At 42.6% G+C, this 19,212-nt stretch overlaps 1 protein-coding gene across 1 annotated transcript in view; it reads left to right on the forward strand.

Moving 5' to 3' along the window:
- The first annotated feature begins 8,178 nt into the window (after nt 1–8,178).
- MEIOB (meiosis specific with OB-fold) overlaps nt 8,179–19,212 on the forward strand; it is a 35,821-nt gene continuing 24,787 nt past the window's right edge. Inside the window, exons 1-3 of the mRNA XM_070362624.1 lie at nt 8,179–8,364; nt 12,063–12,139; nt 16,419–16,476. Coding sequence (XP_070218725.1) covers nt 12,071–12,139; nt 16,419–16,476 — 127 coding nt within the window. The 5' untranslated portion in view covers nt 8,179–8,364; nt 12,063–12,070. The remainder of the gene's footprint in view (nt 8,365–12,062; nt 12,140–16,418; nt 16,477–19,212) is intronic.

Consider the following 19,212-nt stretch of genomic DNA (forward strand, 5'->3'; position numbering starts at 1 on the left):
AAATAATAAAATATAGTCAGTTTTTATTTCAAGAATGCTAAGAAGAAAAGCCAAAAGTCCTGGAATTCTACTAGATAGCCCTTGGAAGCTGACGTCAGTGTGCCCAAACACTAAGACGTGAAGAAAAAGCATCAGTGATTTTTTTCGCAACAATACATGAGACCACATACAGATCACTTTTCCCCCATACAACTCAACATATAAATATCAAAATAACATTTAATTTAGGGGCAAAACATAAAATGTTGTGCCAATTCCCAGGCTCTTTTCTACATTTTTATTTTATATTGGATTATGGGCTTCCCAGGTGGCTCGGAGGTAAAGAACCCACTTGCCACTGCAGGAGACGCAAGAGATCCTGGTGTTTGGGCATATCCCCTGAAGAAGGAAATGGCAACCTACTCCAGTGTTTTTGTCTGGAAAAGTCCATGGACAGAGGAGCCTGGAGGGCAACAGTCCGTGGGGTCGCAAAGAGTCAGATACGACTGAGCTCTCACGCATGTGCACACACACACACACACACACACACACACTTTATATTGGACTATAGTTGATTTACAGTGTTAGTTTCAAGTGTAACCAATGATTTTTTTAATCTTAATTTTTTTTTAATAAGCTGATTGCTTTCGATCAACAAATTGAAAAACAAAACTTCGTGTCTTCTATTCATGGCCTCATAACTATGGCAAGAATTAAATAATAGCAAAGAAACCTTTGGTGTGTCTTTAAACGTAATTCAAAAAAAAATGTAATTCATGCTGGGGAAACTCAAATTTAAACTCAGATCACAAAATGTGTTATACAGGGGTACCATTTTTCTCCTCCTCGTCCATAAACCAGAACTTTCAGGATGGTGTCAAAATTTCTGTATGTTCTCAGCAGATTTGAAGCATTGGGTTTTCCAATCCCAGAAGGTCACAGTTCCCTGGCTCATAGTTTCCACAAGAACAGTGAGGAAATCTGAGGCTCATTTTAAAAAAATAATGGCTTTCTGAGATAGAATTCATATATCATACAATTCACCCTCTTAAAGTATGCAATTGAATGGTTTTTTGTATATTCAGAGTTGTGCAATTATCTGGTTCCAGAACATTTTCATCACCCCTTAAAGAAACCCCTTACCCATTCATCCCCCACCCAACCCTAGGCAAACATTAATCTACTTTCTGTCTCTAAGGGTTTGTCTATTATGGTCATCTCATATAAGTGCTCCAGTACTCTTGCCTGGAAAATCTCGTGGACGGAGGAGCCTCGTAGGCTGCAGTCCATGGGGTCGCTAGGAGTCGGACACAACTGAGCGACTTCCCTTTCACTTTTCACTTCATGCATTGGAGAAGGAAATGGCAACCCACTCCAGTGTTCTTGCCTGGAGAATCCCAGGGATGGCAGAGCCTGGTGGGCTGCCGTCTATGGGGTCGCACAGAGTCAGACACGACTGAAGCGACTTAGCAGTAGCAGCAGTAAGTGCAAGATGACTCATGTAAGTGCAGACTTCCCAGGCTCTTTGGTAAAGAGCCCGTTTACCAACACAGGAGACACAAGAGACTCAGTTTTGATCCCTGGATCAGGAAGATCAGGAGGGCATGACAACCCACTCCAGTATTCTTTCCTGGAGAATTCCATGGATAAAGGAGCCAGCAGGCTACAGTTTATAGGGTCACAAAGAGTCAGAGACGACTGAAACGACTTAGCACATAGCACATATAACACAGTCAGACAACCTGTGTCTCTTTGTGACTGGCTTCTTTCACTTAGTATAATGGTTTCAAAAAGGCCCTCTTGGTGTAACAGGTATCAGTGATTTCATTTCTTTTTGAAAAAACAAACAAACAAACTATTTTTCAATAGGTAATCAAGACATAAATTATTTTAAATTAAAGTTATTAATTAATTATTTAGGCCACACTGTGAAGCATGCAGGATCTTAGTTTCTCAACCAGGGATCAAACCTGTGCCCCCTGTACTGCGAGTGCAGAGCTTAACCACTGGACCACCAGGGAAGTCCCAGTACTTAATTCCTTTTTATGGCCAAATAATATTCCATTGTATGGATAGACCATTTTAACTATTTCTAAGTATATCCATTCATTAGTTTAGGGACATTTGAATTGTTTGCATTTGGGGTCATTATGTGTTTCCCTGGTAGCTCAGCTGTAAAGAATCCACCTGCAATGCAGGAGACCCTGGTTCGATTCCTAGTTTGGGAAGATCCCCTTGAGGAAGGCATGGCAACCCGCCCCAGTATTCTTGCCTGGAGAATCCCTGTGGACAGAGGAGCCTGGCGGGCTACAGTTCATAGGGTTGCAAATAGTCAGATACAACTGAGTGACTAACACAGACATGAATTATGAACCTAGATATCTCACCAGGAGAACTGGAAATATATGTCCACCCAAAGTGGACATATATTTCCAGTTCTCCTGGTGAGATATCTAGGTGTGGAACTGCTGGGTCAGACAGTAACTCTTTGCTGAGCAACTCTTTGAGTAACTCTTTGAGTAACTCTTTGAAGAACTGCCTGACTTTTTTTCTCTTCAGCAGATGTGTCATTTTCATCCCCACCAGCTGTGTAGGAAGGTTCTGATATCTCCACACCCTCGCCAACACTTATTATTGTCTGTCTTTAATTGCAGCCATCGTAATGGACGTGAAGTCACAGCTCATTGCTGGGGTTTTTTTTTCAGTCTGCACAGCCCCATTACCTGTGCACTGCATGTTTCTCCTCTGTTCCTCATCCTCCTGCCCAGCCCTTCCTGTACTCCTATTGTTAACATTAGGATTGTGCCTGTTTTAAGTCCTCATAAAGCCCTAAATTCCCTATCACACCCTGCTTCCTAAGACACTTTGTCACGATTCTTTACCAACGTTCACTCCGACTGTGTCACCGGGTTGGAATGTTTATTACTTGGTTGCATTTCCACGCCTTCCACCTCATTTAACATTTCAATTGAGACACCCTTCTCCCCCCTCCAACCCCCAATGATATTAAAATTGTTAGAAAACCAATTTGAGGGAGAGATTCCCCAACTGATGACCTGATGTGTCCCCTGCGTGGAACTTGGTGATGCCCATAGAACACTGCTGAGGCTGCAGGGCTCTGTGTGGCTGTTGGTCTGAGCTCTGCCAAGGAAGGACAGACACATGGACACTCCAGGAAACTTGTGACAGTGCTCTGCTTCTTTCCTGTATGGCTTCTGTTTAGTTGCTCAGTTGTCCGACTCTTTGCGACCCCATGAATGGTAGCCTGCCAGGCTCCTCTGTCTGTGGGATTCTCCAGACAAGAATACTGGAGTGGGTAGCAATTCCTTTTCCAGAGGATTTTCCTGACCCAGAGATCGAACCTGGGTCTCTCGCATTGCAGGCAGATTCTTTACAGTCTGAGCCATCTTCCAAAAGGAAGCCCCTTTTGTGTACTAGACTCTGGTTAATTTAGGGAAAATTGAGTTGAAAGGAGAATGGTGGAGCCATTTCAACTCGTTTTCATAGCCTACCTGGTCCCAGAATACTATCAGCCAGGAATATCAGTTAAAGTATTTTGCAACCTGTTTTAGTGATGGTTATCAATGGAATGCAGCCATCCTTAATTTCCCATTTGTTATTTCCTTTTTTTAAAAGTAATTATTCATTTGGCTGCAAAGGATGTTCGTTTCAGTATGCAGGATTTTCACTGTGGCATATGGGATCTAGATCCCCAATCAGGGATTGAACCGAGGTCCCCTTCATTGGGAACCCAGAGTCTTAGCCACTGGACCACCAAGGAAGTCTCTCCCATCTGTTACTTCATAGGGAGGAGTACACTATGTCCCTTAGGAGTTTAAAATAAAAAAGGGTGAGGAGTCATGTTTATTTACATTTTACATGGACTTCAATAACTCTTCTAAGACCACTACAGTCAGCTAAGTTAGGACTAGAAAGAACTTGAAAAAGCCCTAAGATACAAATCTGTTTATCTCCTCTCAATACATGTAGCAGCCTCTATGCACCCCAAGTGAGCAAAACGTCCCCCCTTTCAGCAGTGTCACCTTTTAGAAGTTGATGTTATTCATGATTATCGAACGGTTCACTCAGCAAACATCAGCTCTTGGCCAGTTGCTATCTTGCATGCTAAGTCACCTCAGTCGTGTCCAACTCTGCGACCCTATGGACTGTAGCCCACCAAGCTCCTCTGTCCGTTGGATTCTCCAGGCAAAAATACTGGAGTGGGTTGCCGTGCCCTCCTCCAGGGGATATTCCCAACCCAGGGATGGAACCTGCATCTCTTATGTCTCCTGCATTGATTGGCAAGTGGGTTCTTTACCACTAGCACCACCTGAGAAGCCCAGTTGTCACGTTAGCCATGGGAGAAATCTGACATGAACAAGCTTTCCAAAACTGTGCATCCAGAAGAGACCAACAAACACACAGATAAATAGAGAGCCTTTCCCTCACAGGTTCATCTGTCCCTTGGGTCTGCCCAAACCTTTTATTTGACAGATAAGGAAAATGAAGCTCAGAGAGTCTTGACTGACACAGCTAATTAATGGCAAAAGTGAAATTTTGACCAGATAGCTTGACTTTTAGTTTCTAGAATTCATTTATTTTCTCATTTAGACAACTGTGCGATAAAACAGCTAAGATGAGAGAACTCTGGCCGATGTGTGTTGGAATTAAGCACGCTGAGAAATATCCATGGTCCTTTTACAATTAAAAATAAAAATGTCTTGTTGAGTTTTTCTCTTTCATCTTTTAGTATTCGGCCAACATGTGAACAACACAGACAGGATATTGAGTGCTGAGCAAAGTCATAAAGCAAACACAGAACAGAGACCGGGATTTGGACCCAGAGGAAAGAAAGCGTAGAGCTGCATGTGGAAGTTGGCTTTTCCCAAACACTCGTACTCTTAGCTTGGAGTAATTTGGACTCTGTTGTTATTGTCAACTCGAGTCCGACTTTCAGTTTATGCCTAACATAAACTGTGATGAACCTGGCCCATGACAGCCCTCCAGAGAGAGGGGCCCTTCCCTGTGTTGTCCCAGGAGTAACCCTCTGGTGGGGCAGGCTGGGGGGCAACTGTATTCTCCTCCCCAAAGGGACACCTGTGCTCCGAGTGCTGAAGAGCTTCCTCCACTCTTCTTCCCTCAACGCGTTCTCTTTGGTACAGCACAGGGCAGGCGTGCAGAGTGCAGAAAGGATGCATAGCATGGACCAGACACCAATGACAGGCACACCTTGGGGATAGTGTGGCTCAGTTCCATGCGAGAAAAAACAAGTGTTTTGGTTTCCTGGTGGCTCAGAGGGTAAAGTGTCTGCCTACAATGCAGGAGATGGGTTTGATCCCTGGGTTGGGAAGATCCCCTGGAGAAGGAAATGGCACCCCACTCCAGTACTCTTGCCTGGAAAATCCCATGGACGGAGAAGCCTGGTAGGCTACAGTCCATGGGGTTGCAAAGAGTTGGACACAATTGAGCAACTTCACTTCAGCCTGGATGAAAATTAGAAATCCCAGCTGCTAGACCACCAAGGGCTAGAGGCTGGAAGCAAAGTTGCCCTGGTATTTGCCTTGTTTTTTCTATTTGCCTTGCCATGTTGGTTTCCTAGTGCATATTTCTTGTTGTTTAGTTGCTAAGTCGTGTCCAGCCCGGATCAAACCCGGGTCTCCTAAATTGCAGGTGAGCCACCAGACTGAGCCACCAAGGAAGCCACCACCCCATATATTTTTTTCAGATTCTTTCCCCTTATTGGCTGGTCTCATTTTAGATGGAGGAGTGGAGAGCGAGACTAGTAATTGAGTTGTCAGTATTTCAGCTCCTGGGAAGGATGTGTAATCACTGGACCAACTTTACAAAAGTTATTTTGTTGTTGAATAAATAAAAGGTGGTTTTGTAATTCATTAAAATAATTGTCATTCCCCCCCACCCCAGCGATTAGTAGGTGTGAAGTTGATTGCTACATGCTTTGCCTGTCACCCCTTTGTGACATGCTCCTCAATGGCCTGACAGCTGGCATGCTCCAGGGAGGTGATGGGTGTGGCCTCACACCATTTTCTTTAGCCAGACACGCAAGCAATTTCAATGTTGACCTTTGTTCACTCACCCTCAACTTCTACATCAAGTGGTGAGGCTAGGCGTTCCCTGTCTTTGCTTCTGTTCATATCCATCCAAAGTGTATTGACAAGTCAATTCTATTGTTAAGAATGGAATTGCTATAAAACTGGAAGAGATGAAGTCTTTATGTAACAAGGGGGGGTGTCCCAATTTCATTATTAACATCAAACAATTCCACTCTTTCAGGCTTGTATTTCAAAGCAGCACATCTTATGAAAAGCCTATTGTGTCCTGGTGAAGTTGACTATACTTGCTTAATCTTAGATACCTTTCAGCTAAAATTAATTTGCTAAAATGTGAAAAAATGCAAATGAAAATTTAAAATTTTACTCCCCCAGTGAGGCTCAAATGAAAAATGCATACAAATTATTTTTTATACCCTTTTTTCCCCCTTTAGAATAGACTAAGAATGCCAGGTAAGGCATTACCTTTTCTTTTGGAAAGATCAAGGTATGTGCTTGTAAAGACAAGAGTGGAAAGGAATAAGAAAAAAATTTTTTTAACTTTATTTAAGCAGCAGGAATGCAGGTACTTTATTTTTCTTTCTACCATTGTTTGGGAAATTAAAAAATAACAAAGGAGGGAACTGCCTGGAGGTCCAGTGTTTAGGACTTGGTGCTCTCATTGTTGGGGGCTGGGGTTCAGTTGCTGATGGGGGAACCAAAATCCTGGAAACAGAGCAACACAGCAAAAAAAAAAAAAAAAAAAAAGATGCAACATAAAACTATGTTTTGATAACAACATAAGACTTGCCCCTGATGTTGCACTTCTCTTTTGCAGTACATAGCTGTATAATAAGTACCAAAATTGTTTTTCCTGTTAAAGAAAGAATTTCAATAATTTAAGTAATGCTACAAGTGGACAGTAACTGGTGACAAATTTTAAGAATTTAGTTTTTGGATCTTAACTTATTTGCCCCTGATTTAGTACTCTTTTATGTGTTAGTCGCTCAGTCACGTCCAACTCTTTGATCCCATGGACTGTCGCCCTCCAGGCTCCTCTGTCCATGGAATTCTCCAGGCAAGGATACTGGAGTGGGTAGCTATTTCCTTCTCCAGGGGTCTTCCTCTTTCAACAAAAATTTATGTCATTAAACTAAAAAGATTTCCAAATGGTACTAACTAAAAAGCCCGGCGAATGTTTTGTCACGTTCACCAAAGCCCAATATTTAGCAGATCAAATTATACATACAGTGTATATCTATATGTATGCATCTGAAATGATACAAATAGCATCATCAGGGTTTAGCGTTATCGATCTAGCAGCCTGGCCTTTGTTCATACTCCCCCAGCAGGTGACAAGTCTGCATCCAACACCCGCTCCTCTTCTAGAAGCTTTATCAGCAACCGTGCACCCTTCTTTCTTCCATGCTCTCTTCTTTCACTGAGATCCAGAGTCACATGCCGCGTAAGAACTAACAGATCCCTGCTACACTCGATCCACCTCTCCCCAGTCAGAACATCCTGCTAGCTCACAACTAGGCTGCTGAGTAGACACGCAGGCTTTTCCAGATTTCCCCGGCTACACTTAGCACATGTTTGTAGCTGTGCGTTCAGCTGCTGCACTTTCTATAGCAATGTCTCCTGTATTTCTGCTGTTTCAGCAGAAAAGATCCCCAGCATCTTCCTGGACACCTGGTTTTTAGCAGCCCGGACTCCCGCTCGGGAGACTGGAGGACAGGCTCGGGCCCCCGGGAAAGCAAAGAAACGGGAACCACCCGCGGCCAGTCTCTCGAGTCTCTCTCTCCTCACTACCCAGACTGCAGAGGGGCGGCGACCCTCAAGGCGTCTGGAGCCGCAAGGCGGGGCTGAGGGCGGAGTCAGGGCGAGGTGAGGGGCGGGGCCAGGAGTGGGCGGAGTCAGCAGAGCTTGGGTTGGGCAGTCAGGGAGTGAGTGGAACGGGAGTTTGCAGAGGGGGGCGGGGCGGGGTCGAAGCTGAGGGCGGGGCAGAGTCAGAGCGTGGGTGGAGTCTGAGATCGGTGGGAGAGGCATGCGTGGAGTCGGATCTGGAGGCGGGATCAGAACTCGGGGGCTGGGCAGAGCCCAGGAGTGGGCGGAGTCTGAGATCGGCGGGGGCGGGGCCTGGGCTAACGGTCCAAGGGTGTCCTCCCGCGGCGACCGTCGAGCGCCGGGGCTGTGGGCAGAAAGCGCTGTGGAGAAGAAGTCGAATTCCGGCCGAGCGGGGGAGGCGTCTGGGCGGGGCCTGCGTGTGGCTGGCTGCTGTCCAAGAGCGAGAGCGTCTAGGCGAGCGCTCCTAGGAGCAGCCGGCGAGAACGCTGAGGTGAAACCGGGTGGCGGCGGGCGGCGGGCGGCGGGCCGTCGTCTGTTCCTGAGGGCAGGCCTCTGGGCCGCGCCGTCCGCGGTGGGAATGGTCTCCCTTCCCGGCTTTCCGCGGGTGGCGGTCACCCCGGTGCCCTCGAGAGGTGGAAGCCGGCGGGTTGCGGTTCGGGGGACGCCCCGGGGTGCGAAGTGAGCAGCTGACGCCGGCTTCCAGTCCACACCCGCGGAGTCACAGTCACGTAGGAACACACAGGACACGGGTGGAGTGTGCTCGTTCGCGTGGCGCGGCGCATGTAGACGCGCGGGTGTAATCGATGCGGGGGGGATAAGCGCGTTCTGAGGTACCTCAGTGCGTCACCCGCCCGCTCCCCCCACTCCCAGCCTGGCCGACGCGCGGCCGTTCTGTGGGGTTGACAGGTGTGTGCGGACACGTGCGCACGGGCACTGGCCCTGGAGGCCCCCACCCACGACTCACACCCCGCTCCCCGCCACCTCAGGCGCCCTCTCCACAGTGCTCCCTGTTCTAGAATGTCCTAGATTTGGAATCTTCAGGTACATTTTAAAGCGTGGAGGGTTTAAAAGGGACGGTTTTTAATCTCTGTGTGCAAGTCATGTCCCTTCCTCCCTCTCTTTCGTTCTTTTTTTCAAAGCAGTGTTTGGTTAAAAAAAAAAAAATTAAGACTACCTTGAAAGTTTACTAGCAAGTGCTCTTTTTGTCTCCATGCTGGTGAGTTCTCCAGAGATGGGCGGTTCCCCGTTTTCTTATGGCCAACCCAGAATATACAAAACTTGCTGAGTTCCCACTGAAGGAGTAAAAACTACCCTTTTGAATTGGATTTATAAAAATAATTGAACAGCTGTTCCCCTCTAGGCAAGGTGGCCAACTTTGTCAAAGTTTGTTAAAAAGAAAAAAAGTCTTTGGTTTGTGATGGAAGTTCGGGGGGATTTTCACGTACAGAAATAACCACATAAGAGGATTTCTCTGTAGCAGCCCCAGCACAGGTCTGTAGAATAAACTAGAAGATTATATAGGACCATCAATGCCAGCTCTTTGGAAGCTCTGTTGATCTAGAATAGTAGGTTACAATTTGTACTTGTTTCTGTAATTTAAATGCTGGATATAAATGTAAAATTAGTTATTAACTAAAATTCTGTTTATCCAGAAAGTTAATTATAGCAATATTATTCTCAAATTACAAATCAGGTTTCTTTTAGGACTTGCTCATTAATTTAGTCAACAAATAGCTAGCAGCTACTATGCCTGAGGTGCTAGCCTAACTAAGTACTGTAGGACACAGTAAGGGCAAGGCAAGGCACAGCCCTGTCATCCTGAACCCCACCCTGTAATGAGGGAATTAAGAATGCTGAGAGAAGGAATAGAGGCTGGGGATACTTGAAGGAGGGTGATAAGATCTTCTCTTTGAGCCCCCCAAAATGTTAAAGCTCTTGTCTTGGGAGGATCTGAGGGTGGGATTGGAGCGGATGCTCAAGGAAGATGGAACTGTGTTCCAAGGTCCCAGGTCCCATTTGTAGAGAGGAGAGCTGCTGAGTTATCTGGAGAGAGGTAATCAGCTGTGTGTGGTGGGGGGCGGGGGCGGGGGTGGAGATGATGTGTATCTAGTGTCTGTAGTATAGGGCCAACCTCATAATAGTCACTCCACAACTATTACCTGTGACATTGCCACCAGGTCACCTTAACTGGACTAGTTCCTCCACCACCTTTCCCTTTACGTTGTCAAGGAGCTGTGTCTGTGGTCTTCGGGCTGTACACGTCTAGCTCCACACCATGCACTTTGGTTTTTTTTTTTTTTTAGCTTCTCTCTGAGCCACCCCTCCTGTCCTGACTCAGTACCTGATACATGTCAGACACTCAGCTCACATGTGTTGAATGAATAAACTATGTATAAGACTAGGAAATAGCAGTACTCCAGATGAGGAGTGACTGATCCTTGCACTGAGGAGATGGCACTGGAGATGGAGAAACAGAGACTTTTAAAATATATTTGGAAAATAGAAGGGACAGCAGTTGCTGATGAATGGTGTAATCTCTGTATCACCATACTGGCCTCTTTATTTCATGTTAATTTTGTATTTCTCAAAAACCTAGAGAAGTAAGTTGTCATTTTCTTTTTGTAGACAGACACTAAAGTATATCACCATATATTTTGATTAACAGTAAGAAGTGAAGGAACTTCAAAGAGTTCATGTGATATTCCTCTAAGTAAGTAACCACCAAGAAATGTTAAGGGCTAAAATTTTGGAGAACTCAGTATGTAGATGGATAGTATTTTTACACAAAATCTGGCTACTGAATAGTTTGTCTTCTCTAACCTCAAGTGTCTAGCATTTGACAGGCTCTCAATATATGTTGGCTGAGTGGATGGATGAATGAATGAATCTGTCAGGCTGGCAAGTATTTCAGAGACTGAAATTGCATAGTGATCAATTTCAACCAGATCAGACTCGGCTGAAGAATAAGTAGGACCTTAACACTGCTAAATTGTTTATTCTGGCTTGAATGCAGAAACTGCTACATTGGATAAGAATGAAAAGCAGTGTTCTCATCGGTCAAGAGCCTGTGGACATCTTGGCTCTTTATGTACACTATTTTGAATTCTCACAACAACCTTGTAGGATAGATTATCCATATTTTGTGGATGAGGAGATTAAAGCTCAGTAATTCAAAACATTTGACCACAAACTAGTGGCGCTGGAATTCAAAATCATATTTGAGTAATTGTGCAGCCTTCTTGAAACTTATGCTATGCAATGTGTCCTGAAAGTACAGCCTGGAGATGAGGGCATTATAAAGAGGCCACATAAAATGAAGTGAAATCAAGTAAATCTGCTAGTTTGGTGTAGCTGACAGCTGTTACTACATTAAAACCTTTTCTAGTGACTAAGTTGAGGGACAAGTCTCTGTTTCATTTATCTCGTGTTTATTGAGTGCTTTTTATGTGCAAGATAGCATTGAAATGCACTCACAAATTTTAAGATGCTGCTTCTGCCCTGATGGAGCTTACATACCATAGAGGGGAGGGTGAAGTACTGCCTAAACCCATACACAATGTAACTAGAAGCATGAGAGGTGGTTACAGTGTAGTTTTGCTATGTTTTTTTAAAAGTAGGCTTTATGGTAATAAATATTTAAATCTGCAATGTCCCATCTCTCATCTGAAACTCTAAATTTGTTCAAACATTGACTAATTTTTTTTTGCAAAGTGAAAGTTAAAAATTGAAACCTAACTATATCATTCGTAACTTTAAAAGACCTTTTAAAAAATATACTTTTTACAGGTTGAATCTAACTTACATTTCACTGTTGTAATATAAAAATTTCCTGGAACTTCCTTGGTGGTCCAGTGGCTAAGATTCTGAGCTCCCAATGCAGGGGGCATGGATTCGATCCCTGGTCAGGGAACTAGATCCCACATGCCACAGCTAAGAGTTTGCATGCTGCAACTACAAATCCCATCTTCCACAACTATAGCCTGAAGATTCCTCATGCCGCATTGAAGATCGAAGGACTTAATAAGCCGCAACTAAGATCTAGTGCAGCCAAATAAATAAAGTTTTCCCAAAGAATGAGTAGAATATCCCATACTTTCCTAAATAAATTCTTTTTTCAGTCTTGGAATTTCTCAAGCTTTATTTCAGTTGTTTAACTTATGCATCTAAATTATATTTTCTAAAATGCAGATAAAAGAATGGCCAACTGTATTGCATCAAAGAACTTTACTGCACTTTCAAATCTGCATCCAAATATGGCTAACCTGGTAAGTTTCAGCAATGCAGTAGTTCATTTGTTCTCTGTTGAAGCTTTAGGTGGTGATATTACATTATGTCAACATTATTGATTCATTTCAACACATGCTTGTATAATTGACAAGTATACAGATACTTATTGCACTGGTGATTGTTAGATATTAAACACTCCTAAACCTCTTTGTATTTATGCCAGCTGAATGAAAATTCGTCTTTTTTTTTTGTCTGCACATTAGGAGATTATAGATATGACTTAGTTCAGTTGAGTTCAGTCCCTCAATCATGTCCGACTTTTTGCGACCCCATAAATCACAGCATGCCAGGCCTCCCTGTCCATCACCAATTCCCTGAGTTCACTCAAACTCATGTCCATCGAGTTGGTGATCCCATCCAGCCATCTCATCCTCTGTCATCCCCTTCTCCTCCTGCCCCCAATCCCAGCATCAGAGTCTTTTCCAATGAATCAACCAATGAGGTGGCCAAAGTATTGGAGTTTCAGCTTTAGCATCAGTCCTTCCAATGAGCACCCAGGACTGATCTCCTTTAGAATGGACTGGTTGGATCTCCTTGCGGTCCAAGGGACTCTCAAGAGTCTTCTCCAACACCACAGTTCAAAAGCATCAATTCTTCAGTGTTCAGCTTTCTTCACAGTCCAACTCTCACATCCATACATGACCACTGGAAAAACCATAGCCTTGACTAGACGGACCTTTGTTGGCAAAGTAATGTCTCTGTTTTTGAATATGCTATCTAGGTTGGTCATAATTTTCCTTCCAAGGAGTAAGCGTCTTTTAATTTCATGGCTGTAATCACCATCTGCAGTGATTTTGGAGCCCCAAAAAATAAAGTCTGACACTATTTCCACTGTTTCCCTATCTATTTGCCATGAAGTGATGGGACCAGATGCCATGATCTTAGTTTTCTGAATGTTGAGTTTTAAACCAACTTTTTCACTCTCCTCTTTCACTTTCATCAAGAGGCTTTTTAGTTCCTCTTCACTCTCTGCCATAGGGGTGGTGTCATCTGCATATCTGAGGTTATTGATATTTCTCCCGGCAATCTTGATTCTAGCTTGTGCTTCTTCCAGCCCAGCGTTTCTCATAATGTACTCTACATATAAGTTAAATAAGCAGGGTGACAATATACAGCCTTGACGTCCTCCTTTTCCTATTTGGAACCAGTCTGTTGTTCCATGTCCAGTTCTAACTGTTGCTTCCTGACCTGCATATAGATTTCTCAAGAGGCAGGTCAGGTGGTCTGGTATTCCCATCACTTCCAGAATTTTCCACAGTTTATTGTGATCCACACAGTCAAAGGCTTTGGCATAGTCAATAAAGCAGAAATAGATGTTTTTCTGGAACTCTCTTGCTTTGTCCATGATCCCACGGATGTTGGCAATTTGATCTCTGGTTCCTCTGCTTTTTCTAAAACCAGCTTGAACATCTGGAAGTTCATGGTTCACGTATTGCTGAAGCCTGGCTTGGAGAATTTTGAGCATTACTTTACTAGCGTGTGAGATGAGTGCAATTGTGCAGTAGTTTGAGCATTCTTTGGCATTGCCTTTCTTTGGGATTGGAACAAAAACGGACCTTTTCCAGTCCTGTGGCCACTGCTGATATGACTAGTAATTGTTAAAAATTATTGGAAGTTTATTTGTATTGTTTTAATTAAATATAGCAAAAAGTTGGATACAACTTCATGACTAAACAACAACAAATTATATATTTAATATGCACTCAAATTTAGCATTGCAAGGTTATTGTTACCATCTTTCTAAATTCCATATATATGTGTTAGTATACTGTATTGGTGTTTTTCTTTCTGGCTTACTTCACTCTGTATAATAGGCTCCAGTTTCATCCACCTCATTAGAACTGATTCAAATGTATTCTTTTTAATGGCTGAGTAATACTCCATTGTGTATATGTACCATAGCTTTCTTATCCATTCATCTGCTGATGGACATCTAGGTTGCTTCCATGTCCTGGCTATTATAAACAGTGCTGCAATGAACATTGGGGTACACGTGTCTCTTTCTATTCTGGTTTCCTCAGAAAGATGGTAACAATAACCCTGTATACGAGACAGCAAAAGAGACACTGATGTATAGAACAGTCTTTTGGACTCTGTGGGAGAGGGAGAGGGTGGGATGATTTGAGAGAATAGCATTGAAACATGTATAATATCATATATGAAACGAGTCGCCAGTCTAGGTTCACGTGCATCCAGATGCACGATACTGGATGCTTGGGGCTGGTGCACTGGGATGACCCAGAGGGGTGGTATGGGGAGGGAGGAGGGAGGAGGGAGGAGGGTTCAGGATGGGGAACACATGTATACCTGTGGCGGATTCATTTTGATATATGGCAAAACCAATACAATATTGTAAAGTTAAAAAATTAGCATTGCAAAATTAAAGCATTTTTGTTAAGCAGCATCTATTGTCCAATCAAATTGTCCATGTTATATGCTGAAATACTTGTTATTATGTTGCTTTTGTGACAAAGGTACACAAATGATGTGTTTCTGAAATCACTGTGTGAAAATTTATTTTGGTGAGAAAGGTTGTGGGGGCACCAGTTATTTCAAATTTGTCAAGATTGTTATTTATTTGAAAGAAATCTAGGTGGAATCATATCATAAAGTGAAGAGCTTACTATAAAGCAATTATCATACTCCCTTATCTTTCCTACCCCCAGCAGTCTGCTATTTATATTTGGAATGTGCAAATCAGATTTCTTAAAATGAGATAAATTACATATAACTCTCATAGAAGGCACTGGCAACCCACTCCAGTACTCTTGCCTGGAAAATCCCATGGATGGAGGAGACTGGTAGGCTGCAGTCCATGGGGTCGCTAAGAGTCAGACACGACTGAGCGACTTCACTTTCATTTTTCACTTTCATGCATGAGAAGGCACTGGCAGCCCACTCCAGTACTCTTGCCTGGAACATCCCATGAACAGGAGAGCCTGGTGGGCTGCCATCTATGGGGTCGCACAGAGTCGGACACGACTGAAGCGACTTAGCAGCAGCAGCAGCACATATAACTTTAATAGTTTGCAATTTAAACTTTATTAAATTTAAACTTTATTAATGTTAAAAAAAAATCGGAGAAGGCAATGGCACCCCACTCCAGTACTCTTGCGTGGAAAATCCCATGGATGGAGGAATCTGGAAAGCTGCAGTCCATGGGGTCGATGAGGGTCGGACACGACTGAGTGACTTCACTTTTACTTTTCATTTTCATGCATTGGAGAAGGAAATGGCAACCCACTCCAGTGTTATTGCCTGGAGAATCCCAGGGACGAGGGAGCCTGGTGGGCTCCCGTCTTTGGGGTCGCACAGAGTTGGACACGACTGAAGTGACTTAGCAGTGTTAAAAATAATTATGGCTGTTACAGTTTTTCTTGAAAGGTAAACTCTTTGCTAATTGCCTCTTCATTAGAAAACTTTATTCAATATTCTCACTAGTTGTTTTCCTAACAAAATTCAGTGAGAGCTGCAGCATATGGAATTAAAAAAAATAATAACAGTGTGTCTAAATGTAATAAGGCTAGCTAATAGCTCAGCTAGGATGTGGTAGTCTTAAAAGATTGCATGTATTTGAAATTGAGCAGATTATTGCAAGGTTAAAGTCAGTAGCTAGAATTATAAGTTCATCCTTTCAGAAAAAGGTAGTTATTTTTATTTTTTAAAGTATTTAAAAATATTTAATTTTTCTTTATTAGTCACTATAGAGAACATTAAAAATATTAAAGACATGTTAATACCTTTAAGGTTTAAGATCTAGGACTTTAGAGCTTAGATTTATTAGCAGTGATATGCAAGTTTTGTTACAATCTAATATATGTTACTGTCCAGCATGTTTGCATTAAGAAGCTAAGCAATTCTATGTGGATTGTTAGAAAACTCTATATAAAAGAAAGCTTTGAAGACCATGGCAAATTAAATTGCATTATACATGTGCTTTGAATGAATTCAGTAAGAATTGATAGCATAGGGCAGTTACTGTGCTCCACCTAGTGATTGAAAATAAAGTAGAAACATACTAAGTATTAAATGATTATATTTGTAATAGTAGTTAACTGTCTTATTACTTTGTACTATTCCTTGTAGAATGAACATTTATGAAGTTCTTTTAGATGTTTGTCTGGAATAAATACATTTAAATGGTTCCTAGTCAAAAATGTTTGTTAGAACCAGTAAAATATAACAAGTCCATGAAATTAAATTTACCATCTCCATCTGTGTTTAATATTCGTCTTCTATAACCCTTTTGTTTTTCAGAAAATAATCGGCATAGTTATTGGAAAAACAGATGTCAAAGGCTTTCCAGACAGAAAAAGCTGAGTTCTATTTAACTCTTTGCTTCACTTTTCATCAACTGTGGCTTATGACTACAACAAAGTATATTTAAGTGATTAAATTTCTCATGCCTGTTTAACTCCCTAAGAGCAATGGCCATGTTCTCTATTGCATGGTAAAGTACTTGACTTAAGGCCACATGTGTGAGGGCATTAAAATCATTTTAATGGTTTTATTTGATATTTCTAAAGCATAACTTTAAAAGCTGTGTATACAGTATTAAAATAGCTAGTTAAATTGGTCAGCTCATTAATGTGTATCAACGTGTATTTTCTGAGCTCCTCCATTGTGCAAAACCCAGTGTAAAGACTGGAGAAAGAAGTTGTAGTCTCTATCATCATCCTCAGATATCAGAGCTTCTGAGAGGATGGACGTGGAGCCTGATTGACAGGGCTCACCCCCGAGTCTGTCCTATGTAGAGCCTCAGAATCAGGGTAAACAAAGCTGGGATGAGACTTACATGAGCTTGTATATGTAAGAGTGTGTAACATAGAGTAGGAACTCCGTGTAAACTGTCAGTATCAGATACAAGCACACAGGTAAGTCTCATAGAAAACAGAAAGTGGTAGGAGGAAGGTTTTCCAGTATGGATGTCAAGACAGTGTTGAGGGAGGGAAGTATGCAGCAGTATCTGTGTATTTATTCAAAGAACTAAATGATTCAGGGGAAAAAAATCGTCTTTCATATGTGGGAAATACAGTTAAGTCTGGCTTTAGTGGTCCTTATTTAGTTGTCTGTGCAACAGTTTTAGGACTATGGAAACATAATCCAAGACTAAAATCAGATTTTTAAAATCAACTGACCTTCAGGGACTTCCCTAGCTGTTCCCAGCTGTCCAATGGCTAAGACTTCAAGCTCCCAAAGCAGGGGGCCCGTGTTTGATTTCTAGTCAAGGACCTAGGTCCCACATGCTGGGAGGAAGACTGAGATCCCGCGTGCCGCAACAGAGACCAAAACAAATAAGTAAAATCAGCCGATCTTCAAACTTTTATAGTTTACATGCACAGATACAATATAGAATGCCAAAAGTAGCAATACACTATTTCTAGCTTCTAAAGTGTCAGTGCTTTTTATTAAAGGGTATGGTATAAATCCTTTGATACAGCTTGAGGGAATCAGAGCTCTAGTCAGCCAGCCAGTAATTTTGACAGAAGACTATTTTGTTTGAATCACCTGAGTAACTGTGGCTGTGTTAATTGACTTGTGGTATAGTGACAGGTCAGAGAAGGCGATGGCACCCCACTCCAGTACTCTTGCCTGGAAAATCCCATCAACAGAGGAGCCTGGTAGGCTGCAGTCCATGGGGTCGCTAAGAGTCGGACATGACTGAACGACTTCACTTTCACTTTTTGCTTTCATGCATTGGAGAAGGAAATTGCAACCCACTCCAGTGTTCTTGCCTGGAGAATCCCAGGGATGGGGGAGCCTGGTGGGCTGCCGTCTATGGGGTCACACAGAGTCAGACACGACTGAAGCGACTTAACAGCAGCAGCAGCAGCATAGTGACAGGTGGGCTTCCCTGGTGGCTCAGTGGTAAAGAATCCATCTGCAATGCAGTAGACCTGGGTTCAATCCCTGGGTCAGAAAGATCCCCTGAAGAAGGGAATGGCTACCCACTCCAGTATTCTTGCCTGGAGAATTCCAGGGACAGAGGAACCTGGCAGGTTACAGTCCATAGGGTTGCAGAGAGTCAGACACGACTGAGTGAGCATTACACACACATACACCATATTAAAAGGAAGATTTCTTTTTTTATTCAAATTTTAATATATTTATCTATTTCATTTTTGGCTGTGCTGGGTCTTTGTTGCTGTGCACAGGCTTTCTCCAGTTGTGGTGAGCAGGGGCTACTCTTTGCTTTCTCTAGTTGCTGTTCTCGGGCTTCTCATCGCTGTGTCTTCTCTTGTTGCTGGGCACAAGCTCTAGGAAGTGGGACTTCAGTGGTTGCAGCAGGTGGGCTCAGTAGTTGTGGCACCAGGCTTAGTTGCCATGAGACATCTGGGATCTTCTTGGACCAGGGATTGAACCCATGTCCCCTGCATTGGCAGGTGGATTCTTTACCACTGAGCCACCAAGGAAAGCCCCTATTTGTATTCTTTATGACGATAGTCATTCTGACAGGTGTGAGGGAATAGCTCATTGTGGTTTTAATTTATATTTTCCTGATAATTAGTGATGTTGAGCATCTTTTCATGTGCCTGTTGGCCATCTGCATTTCCTCTTTGGAAAAAATGCCTATTCAGTTCTTCCTATTTTTTAAATTGGGTTGTTAGGGTTTTTTTATGTTGAGTTGTATGAGCTGAAGATTTATGTTGGATATTAATCCCTGTTGGTCATATCATTTGCAAATAATTTTTCCCATTCAGTAGGTTATCTTTTCCTTTGCTGTGCAAAAGCATTTAAGTTTAATTAGTTTCCAGTTGTTTATTTTTGCTTTTACTGCCTTTGTTTTAGGAATGGATCCAATAAAGTATTGTTATAATTTATGTCAAAGTATGTTCTGCCTATGTTTTTCTCTAGGAGTTTCATGATATCTGGCCTTACATTTAGGTCTTTAATCCATTTTGTGTTTATTTTTGTATATGGTATTAGAGAATGTTCTAATTTCACTCTTCTACATGTAACTGTTCAGTTTTCCCAGCACTGCTTATTGAAGAAACTGTATTTTTGCCATTGTATATTCTTGCCTCCTTTGTTGTAGACTAATTGACTATAA

The sequence above is a fragment of the Bos mutus genome, chromosome 25 (genome assembly GCF_027580195.1).
Source record: "Bos mutus isolate GX-2022 chromosome 25, NWIPB_WYAK_1.1, whole genome shotgun sequence".
In the NCBI taxonomy this organism is placed as follows: domain Eukaryota; kingdom Metazoa; phylum Chordata; class Mammalia; order Artiodactyla; family Bovidae; genus Bos; species Bos mutus.